Below are 21,295 nucleotides of genomic sequence, written 5' to 3'. Positions count from 1 at the left end.
ACCTTTGTAGGCACATGATGGTGTCTATCCTGCCATTTGACACCCAAGAACTTGATGTCCAGTGCAGGTCCCTTTACCTTACTTTGTTTTATGGCAAGACCAGCTTTCAGAAGAATTTGGATTATTTTCTTCCCTTTCTCAAAAACGTCTTCTGCCCCACACAATGATATCATCAATGTATTTCAGGTGTTCCAGAGCTTCACCCTGTTCCAGTGCAATCTGGATCAGTCCATGGCAAATAGTGGGGCTGTGTTTCCACCCCTGGGGCAGTTGATTCCAGGTGTACTGGATGCCCCTCCAAGTGAAAGCAAACTGTGGCCTACATTCTGCTGCCAGATGGATTGAGAAAAATGCATTAGTGATATCAACTGGGGCACCATTTGGCTGCCTGTGACTGCAGCTCATACTGAAGTTCCAACATGCCCAGTACAGCAGCACTCAGAGGTGGCATGACTTCATTCAGGCCCCAATAGTCTACTGTCAGCCTCCATTCTCCATTAGACTTTCATACTGGCCATATGGGGATGTTAAAGGGTGAGGAGGGTCCTGCTGATCACTCCTTGGCTCTCCAGTCGATGAATCAGCTTAAGGATGGGAATTACATAGACTCGGTGCGATATTGCCACCGGTGCACTGTCCTGGTAGCAATTGCCACTTGCTGGTCTTCAACTTGCATTAATCCCACAATGAAGGGATCTTCTGAGAAGCCAGGCAGGGTGGATAACTGATCTTCTCTATATTCACAGTAGCTACACCAAAAGCCCATCAATACCCCTTTGGATCCTTGAAGTACCCTCTCCTGAGGTAGTCGATGCCAAGGATACAAGGGGCCTCTGGGCCAGTCACAATTGGGTGCTTTTCCCACTTTTTCTCTGTTAACTCCCCTCAGCCTCCAATACAAACAACTTCTGGCATCCCCCTGTCACTTCAGAGATCCAGATGGGTTCTGCACTCCAGTGCCTTGATGGCATCAGTGTACACTGTGCGCCAGTGTCTACTAAAGCTTTATACTTCTGTGGATCTGATGTGCCAGGCCATTGAATCCACACAGTCCAGTATACCCAGTCATCCCTTTCCTCCTCCTGGCCAAAGGCAGGGACTCTCTATTCCTGTTCCTGGTCAGAGTATTCACTGTCTGACCTTTGTGATGCCAGACCAGAAGTCCCCTCACCAGGATCAAAGGAGGTAATTTAAGTTATTTTATGTCTGGGAGATTGCTGATTGCCTTCTTGTCTCTCTGCGACAACTATGTGGGAACTGACAACTAGCCTGCCTTTGCTCACAGACATTGACAAGCAGCTTCGTGCCCGTGAGAAACAGAAGCATGAAACCAAAACAATGACCAGGAAAACAACTTGGAATGCAACACCTGCAAAAGGGAGTCTGTTGTTCACAGAATATGCGTGCTAGGAATAGCCCTCCAATGATGCTGTACAATAACAGGGTAGAACCAATAGCTTTATGGCACAAATGCTAGAAAATAGTATAAAAGAGACTTTGTAGTAATAAACGATGCTTATGCCTTCCTTTCTACTTGGCCTGGAGTCATGTCTTTATGTGTTGTTCCTGTCTCGAAATAGCAACACAACTACACTGACAGTCTTCCTGGGTGATCCCTTCTCAACAGCTCTCTTCTCTTTCAGTTCACAGACACAGGCTTCCAGCTTAAAGGTGGGTTCACCATCCTGCTTCCTCATGTCCTCCCCCTGGTCACGCAGAAAGAGCCAGAGTTCGCCATGTGATTTGCGCTTGGAGCTTCCTTTCCCTCTGGCCAGGGCAGGAGAGGACTGATCTCTTGGGCTGCCCCTAAAAGCTGAGTTGCTGGCCTGTAGGGATGTGGAAGTACCCAGAGTTTCTTCTATGTTTTGGAACCAGGAGGATGCCATCTCTACAGTTGGTGTATCCATTTGAGGGTAATACATTGCTACCAAGATGCTGGAATATGATGCAGGGGTGCTTTGAACCATCTTCCTCCTCATGGCCATTGTGCAAGGGACATCCTCTGGATCTTTAAGTACATTATCCCTCTTTAGATTACTATAGATGACTTCCCGCACTGCTGCTTCTCTCAAGTACTGGATACCTTCATCTGCAGTGGTCCACTTCCCTGGGGAGTTCACAAGATCTTCCTTAAATGGATATCTTGCCCTCATGCTTGAGAGGACCCGTCTCCAGAGGCTGCACATTCCTTCTTTTCCCATTCCTCTCTCAATTCCCCAGTCTCTAGCAATGGATCCCAGCTGTTGGGCTTCATGACCTTGTAACTGCTGACTGTTGGCCCCGTTATCCCAGCATCGAAGCAGCTAGGCATAAATCTGCTCACCTGGCTGGCGGCTGTAATTTTTTCGCAAGTCTCGAAGTTCTGATGAGGTCAGGGACTGAGTAACTTCGGTTTCCTGTTTGATTTGCCTCACCCCTTTCAATTTCTTTGTTGAAGGACCTGCTTCTCCTCCTTCTCCTTGTCCTTCTTTTCCTTCTTCTTCTTCCATTACTAATCGATGGTATGAGCCTTTTACTTGCCTTGTCCATTTTTTTTTGTTTTCACTACTGGGGCAATTACTGTAGTTGCTGTGGTTTGAGTCCCTATCTCAGCCATAGTGTCCTCAAATGCAGTTTGGGTTCCTGCCTCAACTACAGTTCTCTGAGAGTACTGAGCTGTGGCTCGGTAGGCACAGACCAGACCCCAGTACAGGGTGAGAAGCTGCATGTTTTCATTGGGATAGGCAAGGCACCCTTCTATCAGGTGATGCGTCAGTTTGTCAGAGTTGATTACCTATTCAGGTTTAAAGTCCCAGGTAATAGGAGGTGATAACTTCCCTAGGAACCTGTGCAAATCCTGTCACACACCCTGCCACAGAGTAAAAGGATGCCTCAAGGCAGATTTCAATATCTCTTCGACTAAAGTTTGTTTTCTCTCACACCAGGATGATGCCAGATTCTCTGAACTCCATAGTGTACCAACAGTATTAGTTAATAATATTAACAGTATTAAACAACTATCATAAGGATGAGCAAAGACCATAGGAGCCTGCATTATAAAACAATTTGCATCAATCTCAGACAGGGAGAGTGAGGTGTATTCCCTCATTGTCCCCAGAAGACAGCTCCCCCAGCATAACAAGGCTATCAATGCCAGGGAAAAGCACAGAACATGCGTTTCTATTAATGTGTTCCCAAACTGCAGTGGGTTGACCTTGGCTAAGTGCCAGGTATCCACCAAGCCGCTCTATCACTCCTTTTCCCAGCAAGATGGGAGAGAAAATAAGATGGAGAACAAAGAGTAGGTTGAGATAAGGCAGTTAAGTAAAGAAAAAAAAAAAGTTTTCACATGCATAAGCAAAGGGGAAAAAAATTAATCTCTACTTCCCATTGGTGAGCAATGTTCAGGCACTTCTCAGGAAGCAGGGCTTCAGCATGTGTAGCAGTTTCTCTGGAAGGCAAAGATTGTAAAATAACAAATGCCCCCCATTCTTCCTCCCTCCCTTAGGTTTTATATCTGAGCTGATGTCATATGGTATGGAATATCCCTTTGGTTAATTTAGGTCAGCTGGCCTGGTTGTGTCCCCTCCCAGGATCTTGCCTGCTACCAGCCCCTTGATGGGGGGGAGAATGTTGAGAGTGCTGATGTTGTGCCAGTGCTACTCAGCAGTAGCCAAAACACTGCTGTTATCTACACTTTTCTAGCTACCAATGCAAAGCACAGCACTGTGAGGGCTGCTGTGGGGAAATGAACTCCAGCTCAGCCAGATCCAATACACCCCATCACTCCAAAAATAGAGATGGATTTTACTCCTACATATCTTAATGGCATCAGGGTACATTGTGCGCTGGTGTTAACTAAAGCCGTGTGGGTCTGATGTGCCAGGCCATTGGATCAATACAGTCCAATAGATCCGATTGTCCCTTTCCTCCACCTGGCTGCAGGCAGGGCCCCTCTAGTTCTGGTCATGGTACTTGTTGCTCACTTCTTGTAGGTATGACCTGGAGGTTCCTTCAAGAGGATCAGAAGTGACATCAGCCTTTTGTTCTGTCTGAGGACTTGCCAACTGGAAACTGGAGTTGCATTTATCCTTGAAGATTTTCCTGTGGTGGTTGTTCTTCCTCTCAACTCATGTACCTATGCTTCTGGGCAGAGGTGGGTTTTCCATCCTACTTCATCATGTCCTCTCTGTGGTCACAGAGGTTAAACCACAGGTTACCTTGTGGTTTGCATTGACTCTCTCATGCAGCAGGGTGCTTGCTCCTAATAGCAGAGACTCTGGTCCCAACTGGTGGGGCATGGGACATTTCCTCTTTAACTTGCCTTGGTTTTTCAAATCTGTCCACAATCTTGGACAGCCTTTCCACAGGCAAGGTTCAGGTTAAGAGGGAGGAAAAAAGATGATCTTCATATTGCTGGAGTTGGGTAGTCACCTGAATCAATGTTAGTTTTCCTTCTTTCATTGACACCAATGCCAATGAATTGGCATATGATGATGACGTACTTCGTACAAACTTCTGCCACATGGATTGTGTACACTTGACCTCGTCTGGATCTACAGGGGACTGCTTATTATTCAAATCCCTATAGATTACCTCCAGCACAGCTAATTATGTCAGGTACTGAATACCTTTCTCCATGGCTTTCCACCTGCTTGGGTGCACTATTAGATCATCCTTGAGAGAATAACTTTCACACTTGACAGGAGTCAACTCTAGAGGATGAGAGCTTCTGTCATCTTTCCAATCTCCTTGTTGATGCCCACATCCTGGGGCAGGGATCCCAGTTTCTTGGCTTCACTACCATCTAGTTTCATATCATGGGCCACAATATCCCAGCATTGGAGCAGCCAGGTCAGTAGGGGCTCACCCAACTGGCAGCTGAAATCTTTTTGCATATCTTGCAGCTCACCTGTGATTCGCCCCAATCGAGCTCAGAGACACTTCAGAGACCAAGTCAGAGAAGTGGGTATTTGCTTTATTCCGTGCACCGGATGTGTGGGAATTGTTTCCACCAAACACACACACCTCAGTACCCCAAAGGCACAGTGTTATATGTAAAATTCATGAATATTCATTACATTCCCCAGGATAGGAGTGGTTATACAAATTACTTCTCATAAGTCATTAATATTACTAGCGATTTCTTGTGCTCAATGGCAAAAGGATTCCTTTTGCCCCCTTTAATCTTGATAAAATTAAGGGAATCCACAAGGCGCCGTGCTGGTGGAAGGGGCAAAAGCTCAAAGAAACAAGGATGGCTGAAGTGCAAATAGATTTGGATTTTCTATTTGACTACTCTTTTCTCACCTGGGGATAGGGATTGGGTGATTATCTCTGGCCCTACTGCTTCCTCCTTTTCTGAGGGCCCTGCTTCCTCTTCATCCCTCTATGGAAAATGATTTGGCCTTGGATTTCTTCTTCTGTATAGAGGCAACTGCCACCGATATGGGTGGTTCCTCTGGTTCAGCTGCAGTTTGAGTGGCCACAGTGCCTGTTGGTCTGCTTTCCTCCTCCTCTCTCTGAGGGTGTTGTCTAGTGACGAGCAGTGTCCAGTAAATAGTAGTCAGGGCCCAGCACAATGCAATAAGTTGTTCCTATCTGGAGTTGCCACAGCATTCTCCTTGCAAATATTCTGTCACTTTATCAGGATCCTGTAGTTGTTCAAGGCTGAACTTCCAAACCATTGAAGCAGAGAATTTCCCCAAAAAATCCGCCCTCAGGGCAGATCCTAGAAACCTCTTTCTTAACTCTAAACATGGTGTTGACTGCACTGAGGAGACCTGTCAGACTTAGCAACAAGAACATGCTTTCCTTAACATCCAAAGGGAATTCAAAATTCCCAAAAGCTGTTGTAACAGGCCTGAAGGTGGAAAAGGGGGTGAAAGACTGGGGAAAATCATCCTCCTCTGTTCCCGCCAGAGACTGGGTATGATTATTAATGGACTCCCAAAGGTAGCACCCAAGGCCAGGGCAGGAGAGCAATGTCGGCGTTGTATTTGGGTACTCACCCTGGTTCATGCAAAGTCCTATTTATTGAACAGAAACATCATGGTTTTATACTGTTACAAAGTATAACTTTAGCCGTTACAAGAACTTGTAAGAGATGATCGCCTTCATCATTCCCAATCCCTCCTGCTAATCACCCCATGATTAAGGTAAACATAGTCTTGGTCTTGCAATCAGCCTCAGCCCTTGCTAGGGGCGATTCAGCTTAACTTCTCTTAATTGTCTCCCATTAACTGATATCTAAAGATCTCGATGGCTGCAACCTTCACAGCCAACACATTACACTCAGACAGGAGAGCAACACTGAATACACATCCCAAATGACCCTCATTGCACTTGATGCTATCATGTCATAAACTGATATCCCACAGTACAGCAACAAAGCAACCCTGATCCCTCTCCCTGCTCTGAAAAAGAGAACCATGAGGAGCATATATGGGAATATACACAGGGTTAGGCACCACACCCACATGAACAGACCAAGCAACATTGTGACCAGCGGCTCTGCACCTAATACAACAAATGGTTAGATCAAATTTGTTTCCAACCTTCTCTGGTCAGATCTGTTGTTATTATCTCAACCCTTTGTGCTGCACATTGGGCACCAAATAAGGTTGCCATGGTTTAGGAATGGTACTCCCCAATTTAGTTCTCACACCAAGACTTTCCAAACCACACTGCTGCTCACTTCCTCCCCCCTCTTTCCCCCCTTCTCTCCCTTCCCCCTGCAGGTGGCTGGAGAGGAGAATTAGAGGCACAAAAGGCAAAGGTCACAGGTTGAGATATGAACAATTTACTGGAAACAGCAATGAGATAAAAACCTGAAAAGTAACAGCAACAATGTTAATAATTAAAGTATGCAAAAAGAGAATGATTCACATGCAAAAATATCTACCATAGACCCCGAGACAATGAACAATGGCTGATGGGTTCCCCACCCCTCCATGCTTTGTTCCATTTGAAAGGAACGCCCTTCTCAGAAGTTGATAGTGTCTCTTTTCCCTACTTCTAGCAATGATGTAAGGTGGTAATGAATAACACAATGTCTTGGCCACACGCCCTCCTGCTGATCTTGGCCGGAACCAGGACAGGTACCTGTTTTGATTTCTAGACATGCTGAGTAGTTCCCAGTGGTAAAGGATCCTGTATGTAGCCTAAGGAGGAACCTACCCTGGAGGGTAATTTTCTTAAGCTTTTTGATGTCCCCACTAATAGTAGAGGCTCACATTCATACTCTGATTCATAGGCTTTTTTCTCTCCCACTGCAGGAATATCTTATTGAGATTTAATTCTTGTCATGTTAATGGAAAGAAAACCTATGTCAGTTTTTCTTAGGTATGGATCCATGGCCCGATTCTCTTCCTGCTTTTATCTGTTCTGTCTCTCAACCTTCCTTTCTGGTTCTTGTTTTCCATATTTAATCTTCTTTTTCTCAAGTGCACTTGGTTTCCTGATAAAATTTGACAGATGTAATATTTGTGTTGTTATTTCTGAATAGTAACTTTTGAAGCTCTAATCAATTTCAACCAAATTTGATAGTGGTCCAAAAGTCTCAAAGATCAGCACATTTCTACAGCCTGGCTTGCAAGGCAGCAGTTAGGGTAATGAGACCCGAATTAGCACTTCCTTGATTTGCTGGACCTCACCTTTCATCTGCTCCATCTGTGCAAGCATCACTACAGAGAACTCTCCTGCCCATATGGTCGTAAGCCACGAGCATAGGCTTTAATGGCCTGAGTCTGGCTAGGCCAGATTCTTTGCTTGACACTTTTCTGTACTGGAGGGACTACTCACAAAAATTTCCTATAAACCTTTGTGCCCATCCTTTCCTACTAACTGGTGACAAGCCTTTACTCTCCCAGGACAGTTCTTAGCACCTCCATGACACTTCTTAGCACCTGGAAACACTTGTCTCTGGGACACTTCTTAGCGCATGAGACTGGACAACTGACTGTAACTTAAATATGGATTTAATTGAAAGCATTGGGGAGGTGAGATTAGGAACCAATCAACATTACCGGGGCCACACTTGGGAACCACTAATGTTTCCTGTCCTCGGTGCCTCTGAACAGTTATAAAGGCTGTGATGTGCAGCATGTGTGTGGCACTCATATTTAGTACTGCGCTGCAGGAGAGGAAGCAGAAAGTTTTCACTTAAAAAGGGATGTTAGCAGGATGATTACAAAAACAATGACTAAAAATAAGATTGTAAAAGGATAAGTACTGGTTTTTTTCATATTTTAGACTGGTTTTAATCAGTGTACATTCTTATTTTGCCCAGTAGCATATGTATGAGATATATATATATATTATGTACGTAATGCAAATGTATTTAAAATGTATTTTAAATGTATTTTAAATCCCTCCAGGGATGATGACTCTACCGCTTCCCTGGGCAGCCTGTTCCAATGCTTGACCACACTTTCTGTGAAGATTTTTTTTCATAAAACCATCGTAGGTCCCTTCCAACCGAACTATTCTATTCTATATACACAAAAATTTCTAATTTTGACCTGAGATTTCCTCTGGTGTATTTTGAGGCTAAGGATAAGATACACTAGGTATTCAAAATAGTTTCTTTCCCCCCTTCTTGTGTAGTTGGTCTTATTCCCTCTTTACACATGAAATTGAGAACTTATGAAATCTATCCATCATTAAACTAAATTATATAGAAGTAAAGCAGACGGCAAAGCAGGTACCACGTTCTTAACTCCTCGGTCTGCATTCGCATCCTCACTTCTTCGTCGTGGGCTGCAGCCTCCTAGGTCGCTGACAGGTGCTGTGGGTGCGCGGCCGCAGCTGTCCTGAGGAGGCCGGGCTGAGGCTCTGCTTCGCCCTTTGCCTGTCGGGGCTGCTGAAGCGTTCTCTCTGGTTTCGGGTGGTGGGGGGGAAAGGCTGTGGAGGAGGCGCCCCATTTTTCGCCGCCCGGAATTGTGGGGCTCGCCTTTTGTCGCCCCCAGGCTCCTGACAGTGTGGAACGCACTGGGGAAAGGCTGACGGCGGCGCTGGCGGGCGGGGCGTGCGCGGCGCTAGGACCCAGGAGGACGCGAGGCGGCTCTTAGGGCCAGATTGCAAATTCGCCGTGACTCAGTCCGTGTACTGGAACAGGTTAGTGCTGTCCTTCTGTGGGTCCGGGCTCGGGTGAGAGCAGGCCAGGCGTCACGTAGCTAGCTAGCTTGCTTGCTTCCCCCCTACCTTCTTTTCTCCCTTCCTCCATCCCTCCCTCCCTCCCTTCCTTCCCGGGGCCTGCCGCGCCGCTAATCGCGGCCTCTTGTTTGGTGTTTTTTCAGCAAGCCAAGATGGAGTATGAGTGGAAGCCTGACGAACAGGGGCTTCTACAGATCCTGCAGCTGCTCAAGGAATCGCAGTCCCCGGATACCACCACACAGAGAGCCGTTCAACAAGTATCCTTGGTTGAGGCCTACGCCGCGGGCAGGCGGGCGGGGCAGGCAGAGGAGGGCTGCGGCCGTCCGGGCGACTGCTGGGGAGGCTGGGGGCGCCGGATAGGGGCAGCGCGGCCACAGGCCAGTGCTGTGGCTGGTAGGTGGCGGCCGAGCCTTTCCGGGGAGCCGCCATAGCGAACGTTGTGGGCTGAGCCTCCGCTTGAGCGGGTGGCCGTGGCGCGGCATTTGAACCACCGAGGCGGCCTATGGGCCCCAGGGCCGCCTTCTCCCGCCGAGAGCCTGGGCACCTGTTGCGAGCCCCGAGCCAAGGTTCGTTGTTGTTTTTTGGGGTTTTTTAAATTTTTTTTTATTTGTTTGTTTTTGGTTTTTTTTTAATTATTATTTTTAAAGCCCTGGCTCCTTTGTGGCTGCTTTGGTGTCTTCTGCTTTTCCAGATTACCCCGTGCTGGGCCGCTGCCACCACCTAGCCCTCATCCTCAGCACATCCCGCCGAGAAGGCTGGGGCGAGGGAGCGGGGAGGGGCCTCTGTTCATGAGTTGATGATGCGGCACGGGGTACCTGTCGCCCCTGCAGCAAAGCAGGGGTGAGCAGGGGCTTCCTAAACTAATCTGGCGCTAGGATTTACGGTGAAAGCCGTAGCTGGTGGGAGGAGTGGTCCTGGTGGAGCCGCTGACTGCACGCTCTCGTTTACCTGCTGGCTCTGACCGTGTTTTGCTATGTTGTGAGGATGTTTCTGCTTGTCTAGAATCCTGAGCCTGAAATACTGTTCGTTACACTTTTTACATCTCACAGGAAGAGTGAAATCTACCCTATGTGGCTTGTGCAGCTTTGCAGTGCATTTTGTGTTAGTGTTGTGGATTCTTGGTTTGTTGTTTGGGGGTCGAGTCGTTTGTTCCCCCCCCCCCAGTCTCTCTTGATTGAAGAAGTGATGAAATAGCAAGGTTTTAAGGAACAAAGATTGAGAGAGGAAAATTTTACATTGTCTAGTGGAAGGATAAGTCTTGAAAAATAAAGCTCTCATCTACTGTCTTCTCTTCCTTGAGCTAACTATAGAGGTGCTTTAAAATATCTAGAAGTCCTGAAAGGATATCCTCCTATGAAGGATATGACTTTAGCATCTTGATCCCTTTTTATTTAAGGCATTTGCTTGAAGGTCTTCACAGAAGGCAACAAAACTTATTTATGTAGGTAAGAATACCTATGTATGTTGTGTTAGGAGTTTAGCTTGAAGCCAAATTTGCTCGACTTCTAGGCTTTCCTAGTAGATGTGGTCAAACCTTGGAAGGCTTCTGTTCTTACCTGAAAGGTGAAGGTAGATTTCACCTTGTTTTTGCAGCTGTGTTTCAGATTCTTAAGATGCTATTACTTCCTATGAAAAATACTATACAGAAGTTGCTAAGCGTTCTGATAATGCCCCAAACGTAAACGGGTGCTCTTCTTTAGTATTTCAAATACAAAAGTGATTATAGCAACAGTGATTATAGTGTAGCTTTCATGTAAAATTACATTTTAAAGGTCTGCTTCAAGTAATAGCATCTGGTTTGTTTTTAAAAAACAGCAGTGTATGTGTAGGATGGACAATAAAGGCATTGCTGTCTGTCTTGAGGATGAGTAGAAATTTACTGAACAAAAATGCTGTTAAATTGATGCTTGAAATTCTCAAATGGCAGTTTAACTCACTGCTGTGCTAAAATACCTGTGATTTCAAGGAGATTCTCATATGTTGGCACGTGAGGGTTAGATAAGTGGCACATTTTTACCACTGTATTATCAGTTTGGGAAAATGTTCTAATACAACTGGATAGGCCAAGTCCTGTAATTTAGAAAAAAAAGTTTCCTTTGAGATTGCTTCCACGAAAATTTGTGATGACTGTTGTATTGTGGAATGCTACTTTAGTACTATGCCTAAGTAAGATGGTGATTAACGGTTTCAAATTTAAAGTGCTTCCAGTTAATAATTTTTAAATAATATTATCAATGTGTTGACTCCCATGCTCTTTCTGACACAGTTTTGGCATATTTAGATGTTTAGAACTGAAATGTGAAATGTAATAAAGTAAGGAGCATAAGTTAGCCAAAACCCTTCGTTAATAAAGTTATGAATTTGTAAGGGTTTCAAACATTTTTCAAATGAAGATATAGATGTTTCTTGGAATAAAAAAAAGGAAAAAGTTAAAGTGGGTGAAAAAATTTATGAGAAAATATGGCCTATAAGCTATTCTTTGATTCCTAGACCAATTAGAGGGAGAAGAAGAAAAAAATTTTGAAATGTGCTACCCTACATCTTGTATTCCTGAAAGAATTCTTTGGCATGATATCTTTGGTAACTGTTTGGATATGTCTTTCTTCATTTCTAGGGGCCATGTAAAATGTTCAGTATTATTTTTCACTTGCTGTGACCATCCTGTTTAACTTTCATCTCGTGTGTTTCGCAGCAAAGGAGCTTGTAGCTGTGATAAGTACATTTTACTGTTTTATGGAGGGGAAAGAGGGCAGGTTTCTTTAGAAAAGTTACTGTTTGATATAAGAAGCCTAAATATCTAAAAATTAAATTTTTTAAGTTTGTGATTGAGACACTGGCTATTGATCAGTGGAAGGGCCATCAATATCAACATAAATATATATGGCTAGGGTTTAGCAACTTTGAATATTTAGAGCTTTAGCTGTACAGCAAGTAAAATAAATGCCTATGAAGCAAATAATCCTACTAGTTCTAAAAATAATTTTTTATTAAATGTCTTCATTGTTTGCCATACTGATGATATCTAGTAGTTTTGGTAACTTAAAGATGGCACTGCATGCTTATGACATAATATTGTTGAGCATAATAGTAATTAACACCAGGGTGTGAGAACAAGATACAAGGAGAATGCCAGATTACTGTTCTAGCCAAGCAGTGGCAGAATACTTAGAAATTTGAGGCAAAAGTAATGACAAATTTTAGAAAAACAACTGTGTACCTTCTAACTGTTCAGAAACATAATAATTCTTCTTGCAGTTGCCCCAGAGAACATAGTAAAGAGGTTGGTATTGCTAGTAAGATGCTTATTCAGAGAGGTGTCATTCTAGAAAATTGTTTTGTGTACAGGATTTTTTTTAAGAGACCATGGATAAACATGAACTTCTTTGCACAAATATCTGGGTATTTACAATGAAACAGCTTCTTGCAGTTGAAAGCTCAGACTGGCTAGTTAGCATCATAAAAATGTATATGACTAATATTAAAGTGACTAGCTTATCAAAGTCATCATAGTTGTATTTTAATGATGAAATGCTTTTATTTATTGTTGAGTAAAAATGATGTATTATGTAATTGTGTCTCAGTAGATTCCTTAGGTTTTGCTGGCTTTTAAGTGTAAATTTTTAAATCTAAAACTGTACAGAGGAATGTAGAGGGTTTGGGGAGGATGGGAATTTCTGTGTTTGTTCCTGAATTATTTTCTCAGATTTCAACATAACTGAAAAGCTACTGCTTCAGTATGAAAATTACAGAAATTGTTTTCAGATTGTTCATAGCCTGTAAGTTGTGAACTTATAGTCATAGCATTTTGAAATGATGCAGTAGTACATAGCTCACCTAATCATAGTATTCAGAAAGCTATAAAAGCTATGTGTGAAGATTTTAATTTCCTTAACAGTTTTTCTCTTCAGAAACTTGAACAACTCAATCAGTATCCAGATTTCAACAACTACCTGATTTTTGTTCTTACAAAGTTGAAGTCTGAAGGTAAGTTCTTGGGATATTGACTGGTTTATTCTATATTTTTCTTTTTAAACATTTATTTTATTTAGCTTGAAAGAAAAATGAAACTGATTTCTATACTCAATATGCTGGTGGGTTAATCTCAATAGTCATGTAGAATTCTTTTTATCCTCTTGGGAATTTTTGTGGAAAAAGACCTGATAACACATTGGTGCTTGTAGTTTCAGTCTTGATAGAGATTCCATTCTAAATGTCCAATGAAATCTTCAAAAAAGAGTGAGAGCATCATACTTCTATCAGACTACAGTGAAATTGTGGAATAACTTTGTATGTCATGGTGATGAATCATGACTATACACATTATAAAATGCTGCTAAATCCAGTTGTGATTGTGATCTCCCTAGTAATCAATCTATTAAATATTTAGAAGATCACTGTCGCAGCTACTTCCTCAACCCCCATCTCTTCCCCCCCCACCCCGGTGGAATGGGGAGGAGAATCAAAAGTAAAACTTGTATGTTGAGATAAGAACAGTTTAATAATTGAAAATAAAGTAAAATACAGTAATAATGGTAAATGATAATAATAATAATAAAAAGGGAAAAACAAGTGATGCACAATGCAATTGCTCACCATCTGCTGACTGATGCCAGACCCCCCTTCCCAAACCCAGATTGGCCACCCTCATTTCTAACTCCCACCAGTTTATATACTGGGCATGACGTTCTATGGTGTGGAATATCCCTTTGGTCAGTTCAGCTTACCTGTCCTAGCTGTGCTCCCTCCCAGTTTCTTTTGTGAACCTCCTCACTTGCAGAACATGAGACAAGAAAAAATTCCATGACTTAGGATAAACATGACTTAGCAAAAAATGAAAACATCAGCATGTTATCAACACCATTCACATTCTAAATCCAAAACACAGCACTGTAACAGCTACTGAGAAGAAATTAATTCTACCTTACCTGAAACCAGGACAATCACATACTAGAATTGTCCAAATATTATGGCTGTAGAATCTTCATTCTGAAGCCTTAATTCTAATACAATGTAGTTACTTACTGTTGGCTTAATTTTATGGATGTTTGTACAAACTGTTTATGGTATAGTGTAGCCTCTTCCAGTTGGAAAATTCAGGCAGTTCCTTGGTAATGATCAGTAATGACTATCCGCCCTCAGGGCAGATCTCTTAATAACCTCCCTAGAAACCTCTTTCTTAAATCTAAACATGGTGTGGACTGCACTGAGACCTGTCAGACTTAGCAACAAGAACATGCTTTCCTTAACATCCAAAGGGAATTCAAAATTCCCAAAAGCTGTTGTAACAGGCCTGAAGGTGGAAAAGGGGGTGAAAGACTGGGGAAAATCATCCTCCTCTGTTCCCGCCAGAGACTGGGTATGATTATTAATGGACTCCCAAAGGTAGCACCCAAGGCCAGGGCAGGAGAGCAACACTGAATACACATCCCAAATGACCCTCATTGCACTTGATGATATGTCATAAACTGATATCCCACAGTACAGCAACAAAGCAACCCTGATCCCTCTCCCTGCTCTGAAAAAGAGAACTATGAGGAGCATATATGGGAATATACACAGGGTTAGGCACCACACCCACATGAACAGACCAAGCAACATTGTGACCAGCGGCTCTGCACCTAATACAACAAATGGTTAGATCAAATTTGTTTCCAACCTTCTCTGGTCAGATCTGTTGTTATTATCTCAACCCTTTGTGCTGCACATTGGGCACCAAATAAGGTTGCCATGGTTTAGGAATGGTACTCCCCAATTTAGTGCCCCCACTGCGTCATGAATGAGTGTTTTAAGATCGCTTAAAGAATCACCAGCAAAGGTATCCGTAAAAACAGATTTAATACAAAAGCGAAAGCACAATAGCCTTCACTGGCAAGATTCACTCTACTAACCAGATGGTTAAGGCACACCAAGGAAAAGCAAACAAAAAAAAATCCAGAGTCAGTCAATCCAAACTGAAATAAACCCAAAATTATTGGGGAGGGGCAGGGGAGAGACAAAAGGATAGAAAGGGTAAGGATAGAAACTAATGTGGCCTAAAGGCTCAACAGCACTTAAACTTAACAGTTCTTAAACTTATCAGTATTTATCCTAACTTAAACTTTACAGCACCTTAACAGCATTTAATTTATAACTTAAGTTAAACTGTTTACCAAAGATTCATATAGGATTTACTATAGCACAACAGTAACTTGCTTATAGGGCTAACTTACAAATCTAAAGTACTTAAGAATCTAGGAGAGCAGCATTTCTCCCACATTTGCTATAGCATATGTACATTTGCATGCACACAGATATAAAGAGTCTGTACAAGTTACCTGTGAAAAATTCCTCTCAAAGGTAGTGAAACATTCACTTCGGATGCTTTTGCATCTTCTCAGTGGGCAAAGGGTCAAGTCTCGAGGAGTGGGGGTATCAGCCCAGGATTCGTCATTGTTCGGCAATCCTCCAAGTATAGCAAACTTAAGAGTTTGCTGCCTCTCAGAGGTCCCACTGAGGGAGGTTGCTGGTTGCAGCTGCTGCGGGCCGGGAGAGCTCAAAGGGTCTTACTTTGGACTGCTGTTTATAGGGTTGCAAGAGAGTGGGCTTTGGTCATAACTTTTCATCCTGGCTGCACTTCGGGTCCTGCCATTGGGTCACAACAACCCCCTTTGGTGCTATAGGCTTGGGGAAGCGTGGCTGGAAAGTGGCCCAGTGGAAAAGGACCTGGAGGTGTTTGTTTACAGTGGCTGAACATGAGCCAGCAGTGTGCCCAGGTGGCCAAGAAGGCCAACGGAATCCTGGCTTGTGTCAGAAATAGTGTGGCCAGCAGGACCAGGGCAGTGATTGTTCCCCTGTACTTGGTACTGGTGAGGCTGCGCCTCAAGTACTGTGTTCAGTTTTGGGCCCCTCACTACAAGAAAGACATTGAGGTGCTGGAGCATGTCCAGAGAAGGGCAATGGAGCTGGGGAAGGGTCTGGAGCACAAGTCTGATGATGAGCAGCTGAGGGAGCTCAGGAGGCTCAGCCTGGGGAAAAGGAGGGTCAGGAGAGACCTTATCACTCCCTACAAGTACCTGAAAGGAGGTTGTAGCCAGGTGGGGCTTGGCCTCTTCTCCCAGTTGACAAGTGACTGGACGAGAGGAAATAGCTTCAAGTTGCATCAGGGGAGGTTTAGGTTGGATATTAAGGAAAATTTCTGCAATGAAAGGGTTGTCAAGCCCTGACATAGGCTTCCCAAGATAGTGATGGAGTCACCATCCTTGGAGGGATTTGAAAGCTGTGTAGATGTGGCACTTGAAAACATGGTTTGGTGGTGGACTTGGCAGTGCTGGGTTAATGGTTAGACCTGATGATTTTAAAGGTCCATTCCGTCCTAAATAATGCAGTGATTCTGTGTCTAACTGTGGCTGCTAAAAATAATGCTTTCATTGTGGCTTGCAAGAGCTCTAAATAGTGTGTAAATAAAGGAAAACTCCTTTGGCTTCCTTCCTGGCGAGACACAACATTAATTCTTAATAACTGCTTATGGAGGACTGGATTTCTTGGATATGCGCATACCTATAAGTGGATTATAAATATGCAAGGAATAATAATTTGACATATTAAATTAGTGTAATAATTAATGGAGAGATTTCACCTTGAATGCAAAGAGCATTTCAGGTAAACCTGAGACTGATCAACAGTTCAAGTAAGAATGTCTTTCTTTAGGATGTTCTCCACCTGACCTTTGTTATTGACATCTTCAAAATTTTAAGCAAAATGATAAAATTACTTAATTTGACTTGCCAAGTAATAATAATAATACTTGTCACATCTCATAACCACATTCTGTAGTTGACAGAGGTATGTCTGCTCATCTAGTTTTTGGTATTTTTATTTAAAATTGTAAATCTGTTCTCCCAGAAAGGTTTTTGGCCCTTGAAATGCAGTTCTGTGCAAGGGGAAGAACTTTTATTTTTACACTGTTTAGAAGTTGGTAGGTATTTAAAACCTGTAGTATAGGCAAAGTTATAGAATTCTTTTAAATATATATGCATAGGGTGGATTCCTGGTTTATGAAGTTACTGAATTCTATGTAAGAGCGATGTTTGTAAATCAGCACATTTATAGTTACAGAGAATGAAAATTAGTGCTTCTTTAGGAAGACTGAAATATACTTTTAAATCTTGTTTTAATGCTCATATACAGCATTCTGGTTTTGCAACTCAATCGGTTGATTAAAATTAATTTTAGCAGTAGCCCCTCTTTTTAAAAGTGCCATTTTTGTTGAACTTGCACCAATTGCACTAGAAAGTATTTTTAATGGCTCTCAGTCAATCATCATGGGTATGATAAGAGTCCTTGTGTTATGATGCACTAACTTTTAGTTTTAAAATATTTTATATTTTAAAGTTATAGCTCTTTTTTTTCTTATATTTCTTTGGGGATGTTAACAGTTTTGAAGGCCTAGAATAGATCTGTGTGTAAACTGTAACTCTTGGTGCAAATGAACTTTGAACATCCTTACTTCTTGCCAAAATCAGGGCTTCTGTTCTGGTTTGGGCTGAGGTAGAGTTATTTTTTCATCACAGTGGCTGGTATGGGGCTGTGTTTTGGATTTGTGCTGAAAATAATGATGATAACACAGGGATGTTTTCGTTACTGCTGAGCAGGGCTTCCACAGAGCCAAGGCCTTTTCTGCTTCTCATACCCCCCCACCAGTGGGTAGGCTGGGGATGCACAACTGACCAAAGGCTAAAATGCTGATTAAAATTAGCTTCAACAGCTGATTAGGATTGCTGTAAACTTTAAATTTAAATTTTCTTATACTATAAACTATTCCTTTTTATGTAGAACATCCACATCTCACTTTCCTCATGCTTCAGAAGTAATACCAAGTTACTCATTACCTTGGTTGCAGAACTAAACACAAATCTGCTCACAAGTCAACTCTGAAACTAAAACACTTTCCTATGTAAGTTGATGGTTGTATTTGGAAGGAGGGATAAGGAAATAAAGATTAATATTTATCACTGTAAGATTTGATCTTGTTGCATTGTTCTGTAAATCTACTTTATCCTATGAACTGATGGAAGTTATAAATGCAATTATTTTTCTGTTGCAGATGAGCCAACACGTTCCTTGAGTGGTCTCATCTTGAAGAATAATGTAAAAGCACATTTTCACAACTTTCCAAATGGGGTAACTGACTTCATTAAAAGTGAATGTTTGAACAATATTGGTGATTCCTCCCCCTTAATTAGAGCTACTGTAGGTAAGTTTACTCTTATTACTGTATTTTGCACACTGAAAATGTTACTGATATAAGTGAGAGTTGCATTAGTGAGAGTTATTAAACTCCTAAAACCGTTTGCTTCTGATAATTGTCACAACTACACCATGATTTGATTCTGATATTAATCTTCAGTGTGAATATACGAATATATTTTTCCTTCCTATTCTCTTAAAACTGAATTAGCAATTCAGCTCGTATCACTCAAAATGTGACTGAACATAAGTTTACTTGAATCTACTAAAATTCAGCTTGCTGCCAATTTTTATACCTAAAACCAGGAGTAAGGTAAAGGTTCTGACTTCAGAACTATTTCAGCACTTGCATCACTAAAACACATCTGTTAGCTGATTTCCTCTTTGTTCCCCCATATGCACACCTCTTCAGGAAATCATTACACCAGATGTTATAAACATTAATATAATGAGTTTATGTTTTTTAAATAGCTTCTGTCAGAAAACAGTAGATAAAGTGTGGTGATCAGAAAATCAGCTACAAGTGGTTTTGTTGCATGTTTTTTTTTTTTATTTCCTAAATACTGTGGTTTGGTACACCTCTTCCATTACATGAATATTTGTGTTATTTTTACTTATTTCTAGGTAACGTTGCTTTTCTGTCTGCTCTTTGAAAATATGATTTCCCCCAATTATTACAATTGTAATTTTCCTTGCACACTCCAAAAACTAGAAAAAAGTAAAATAAATGTATATTTAAGTACAGTAGAAAAAACCAGGGATTGGGTGCAAGTTCAGAAAGGCATTCAGCTTGTATCCGCTGATTTCTGTTATTAAATAACGTAATGATTTCACCCCTAAGTAACTAAGTACTACACAGATGCCTGCTCACTCCCCCATCTGTCCCCCTAGTGGGGAGGAGAATCAGGTTGAGATAAGAACAATTTAATAATTGAAACAAAATAATATTTTTAATAATAAAAATATACGAATAATATTACTACTAATTGTCATGAGAAGGAGATAGAGTAACAGAAGCCAAGAGAAACAAGTGATGCACAATATAGTTGCTCACTACCCACTGACTGATGCCTAGCATATCCCTGAGCAGCAATTGGCCCTTCATAGCCAACTCCCCCCAGTTTATATACTGGGCATGATGTTCTATGGTGTGGAATATCTCTTTGGCCAGTTCAGGTCAGCTGTTCTGGCTGTGCTTCCTCCTAACTTCTTGTGCAGCTCTTCACTGGCAGAGTATGAGACACTGAAAAGCCCTCAACTCAGGGTAAGGACTGCTCAGCACCAACCAAAACATCAGTGTGTTATCAGCATTATTCTCATACTGAATCCAAAACACAGCACGGTACCAGCTACTGAGAAGAAAATGAACTCTCCCAGCAGAAACCAGCGCATTTTCCACCCCTTATTCCATAACATTTATATCATGCCAGGTTGCACAGTTCCCAATACCCCATCACCTTTCCTGTCTTTTGATAGATATACACACAGATATACTCCCTTAGTCTATGGACTATTGTCTTGGTTTGAAAGACAGGTGTCTGCCAAGAGAGGTTGAACCCTCCCTTAGAACAGAGAATGTGATCTTTTTTCCCTCCCTCCGAATTATTTAATTTTGTAAATCAAGGGCTTTCAGGCAAAGGTATGGGAAAAAAAGGAATATCAGTTCTTGACTAGTATCTATAAACAAACAACAACAATAATAGCAACCACAACTAGAACCAGAAAACCAATAGCAGATGACTTGTGAGCTGCCAAGCCTTTTCCCGTGTGGTGTAATCACGGTTGCAAGCAGCAGGGGTGCTGTTGAGCTCCCGGCCGGGCAGGGCAGGTGCAATGACTCCCAAGTGGCTGCAGATGGCGCTGTGGCGCAGGGTCAGGTCAGCATCCGGCAGCTGCAATGGCGGGCAGGCTGAAAAGCATGCAGGGCAGCGAAGCAGCTCAGAGCAGCGAGAAAGCAGGGCAGCAGGGGCAGGCGCCGGCTCCCTCCTGGCTAGCAGCGAGGTAGCAAGGATTTCTGCAGTCACAGCAGACGCCGCGGTCTCGTGCGGCAGAGTGCGGGGGCAGGCAGCAGAGGCCGCGCGACTCTCCCGGCAGCAGCCGCGAGGAAATGCAGCCCGGGGGAAAACGTGCCCTTCCCCGTGGGGAGGAAGGTTGAATCAAAGCTCACCCAGCCAGGAGAAGAGAAAAAACAGGGCACAGTTGGATTCCCTCTGGTCCCAGGCGAAGAGCAAAGAGCAGCCTCTCCCCTCAGCATCCGAACCACGAGAGAGAGTTCCAAGGCCTGCCTCTACCCTTACCCTGCCCTGCCCAAGCCCAGCTTTTGTCTTTTACAAAACGCTTGATCGCTCTAAACATCTATTTGTTGCTTAGTAACAGGAATGGGGAGACATTCTCAACCCCCGACATAATCCACCCCGAATTTTTTCCCATTCCAACATGTTACATTGAACTTAAACATTTAAATTATATACACACATGCATTACTCTAATTATGTACATATATACATTCAGATATGGATACAGGCACAGTGTTATGGGCAATTCAACCCCAACTAAGGTCTCCCTGAGGTATGCATCGTGCTTCTCCATCCTTTTGCATCACCCACCAGGTACACCCTGGTCCCTGAGCGAAAACAACCCCACGGGTGGGTTTGTCTTTGCCTGAGGCAGAATCAATCCAAACAGTTTTCCCTAGCATGCCTCTCATGTGTACCACTGGAACTTTATCCCCATCTGCTGTTTGCAGGGGTTCAGATTGGGCAGGGCCAGCTCAGTTGGTGGAACCTCGGGTGTTAACTAGCCAGGTAGCCTTGGCTAAATGCTGTTCCCAACCTTTAAAAGTCCCCCTGCCTAAAGCTTTCAAGGTGGTTTTTAGCAGACCATTGCATCGCTCCACTTTGCCAGCAGCAGGTGCGTGATAAGGAATGTGGTACAC

The 21,295-nt window shown here is 42.9% G+C and overlaps 1 protein-coding gene and 1 pseudogene across 2 annotated transcripts in view; one reads left to right on the top strand and one right to left on the bottom strand.

The window, feature by feature from the left end:
- LOC146425427 (transportin-1-like) overlaps nucleotides 1-21,295 on the top strand; it is a 145,596-nt gene that overhangs the window by 19,753 nt on the left and 104,548 nt on the right. For both annotated transcript variants that reach the window (XM_085041578.1, XM_085041580.1), the window contains exons 2-5: nucleotides 8,949-9,096; nucleotides 9,279-9,392; nucleotides 13,044-13,119; nucleotides 18,218-18,367. In XM_085041578.1, coding sequence (XP_084897704.1) covers nucleotides 9,288-9,392; nucleotides 13,044-13,119; nucleotides 18,218-18,367 — 331 coding nt within the window. In that variant the 5' untranslated portion in view covers nucleotides 8,949-9,096; nucleotides 9,279-9,287. The remainder of the gene's footprint in view (nucleotides 1-8,948; nucleotides 9,097-9,278; nucleotides 9,393-13,043; nucleotides 13,120-18,217; nucleotides 18,368-21,295) is intronic.
- On the bottom strand, nucleotides 190-3,168 carry LOC146425428 (uncharacterized; annotated as a pseudogene).

Source organism: Lichenostomus cassidix, chromosome W, assembly GCF_008360975.1.
Source record: "Lichenostomus cassidix isolate B80296 chromosome W, HeHo_3.0, whole genome shotgun sequence".
Taxonomy (NCBI): Eukaryota; Metazoa; Chordata; class Aves; order Passeriformes; family Meliphagidae; genus Lichenostomus; species Lichenostomus cassidix.
Note: the sequence above shows the minus strand (reverse complement) of the source record. Positions and strands in the feature narration are given on the sequence as shown.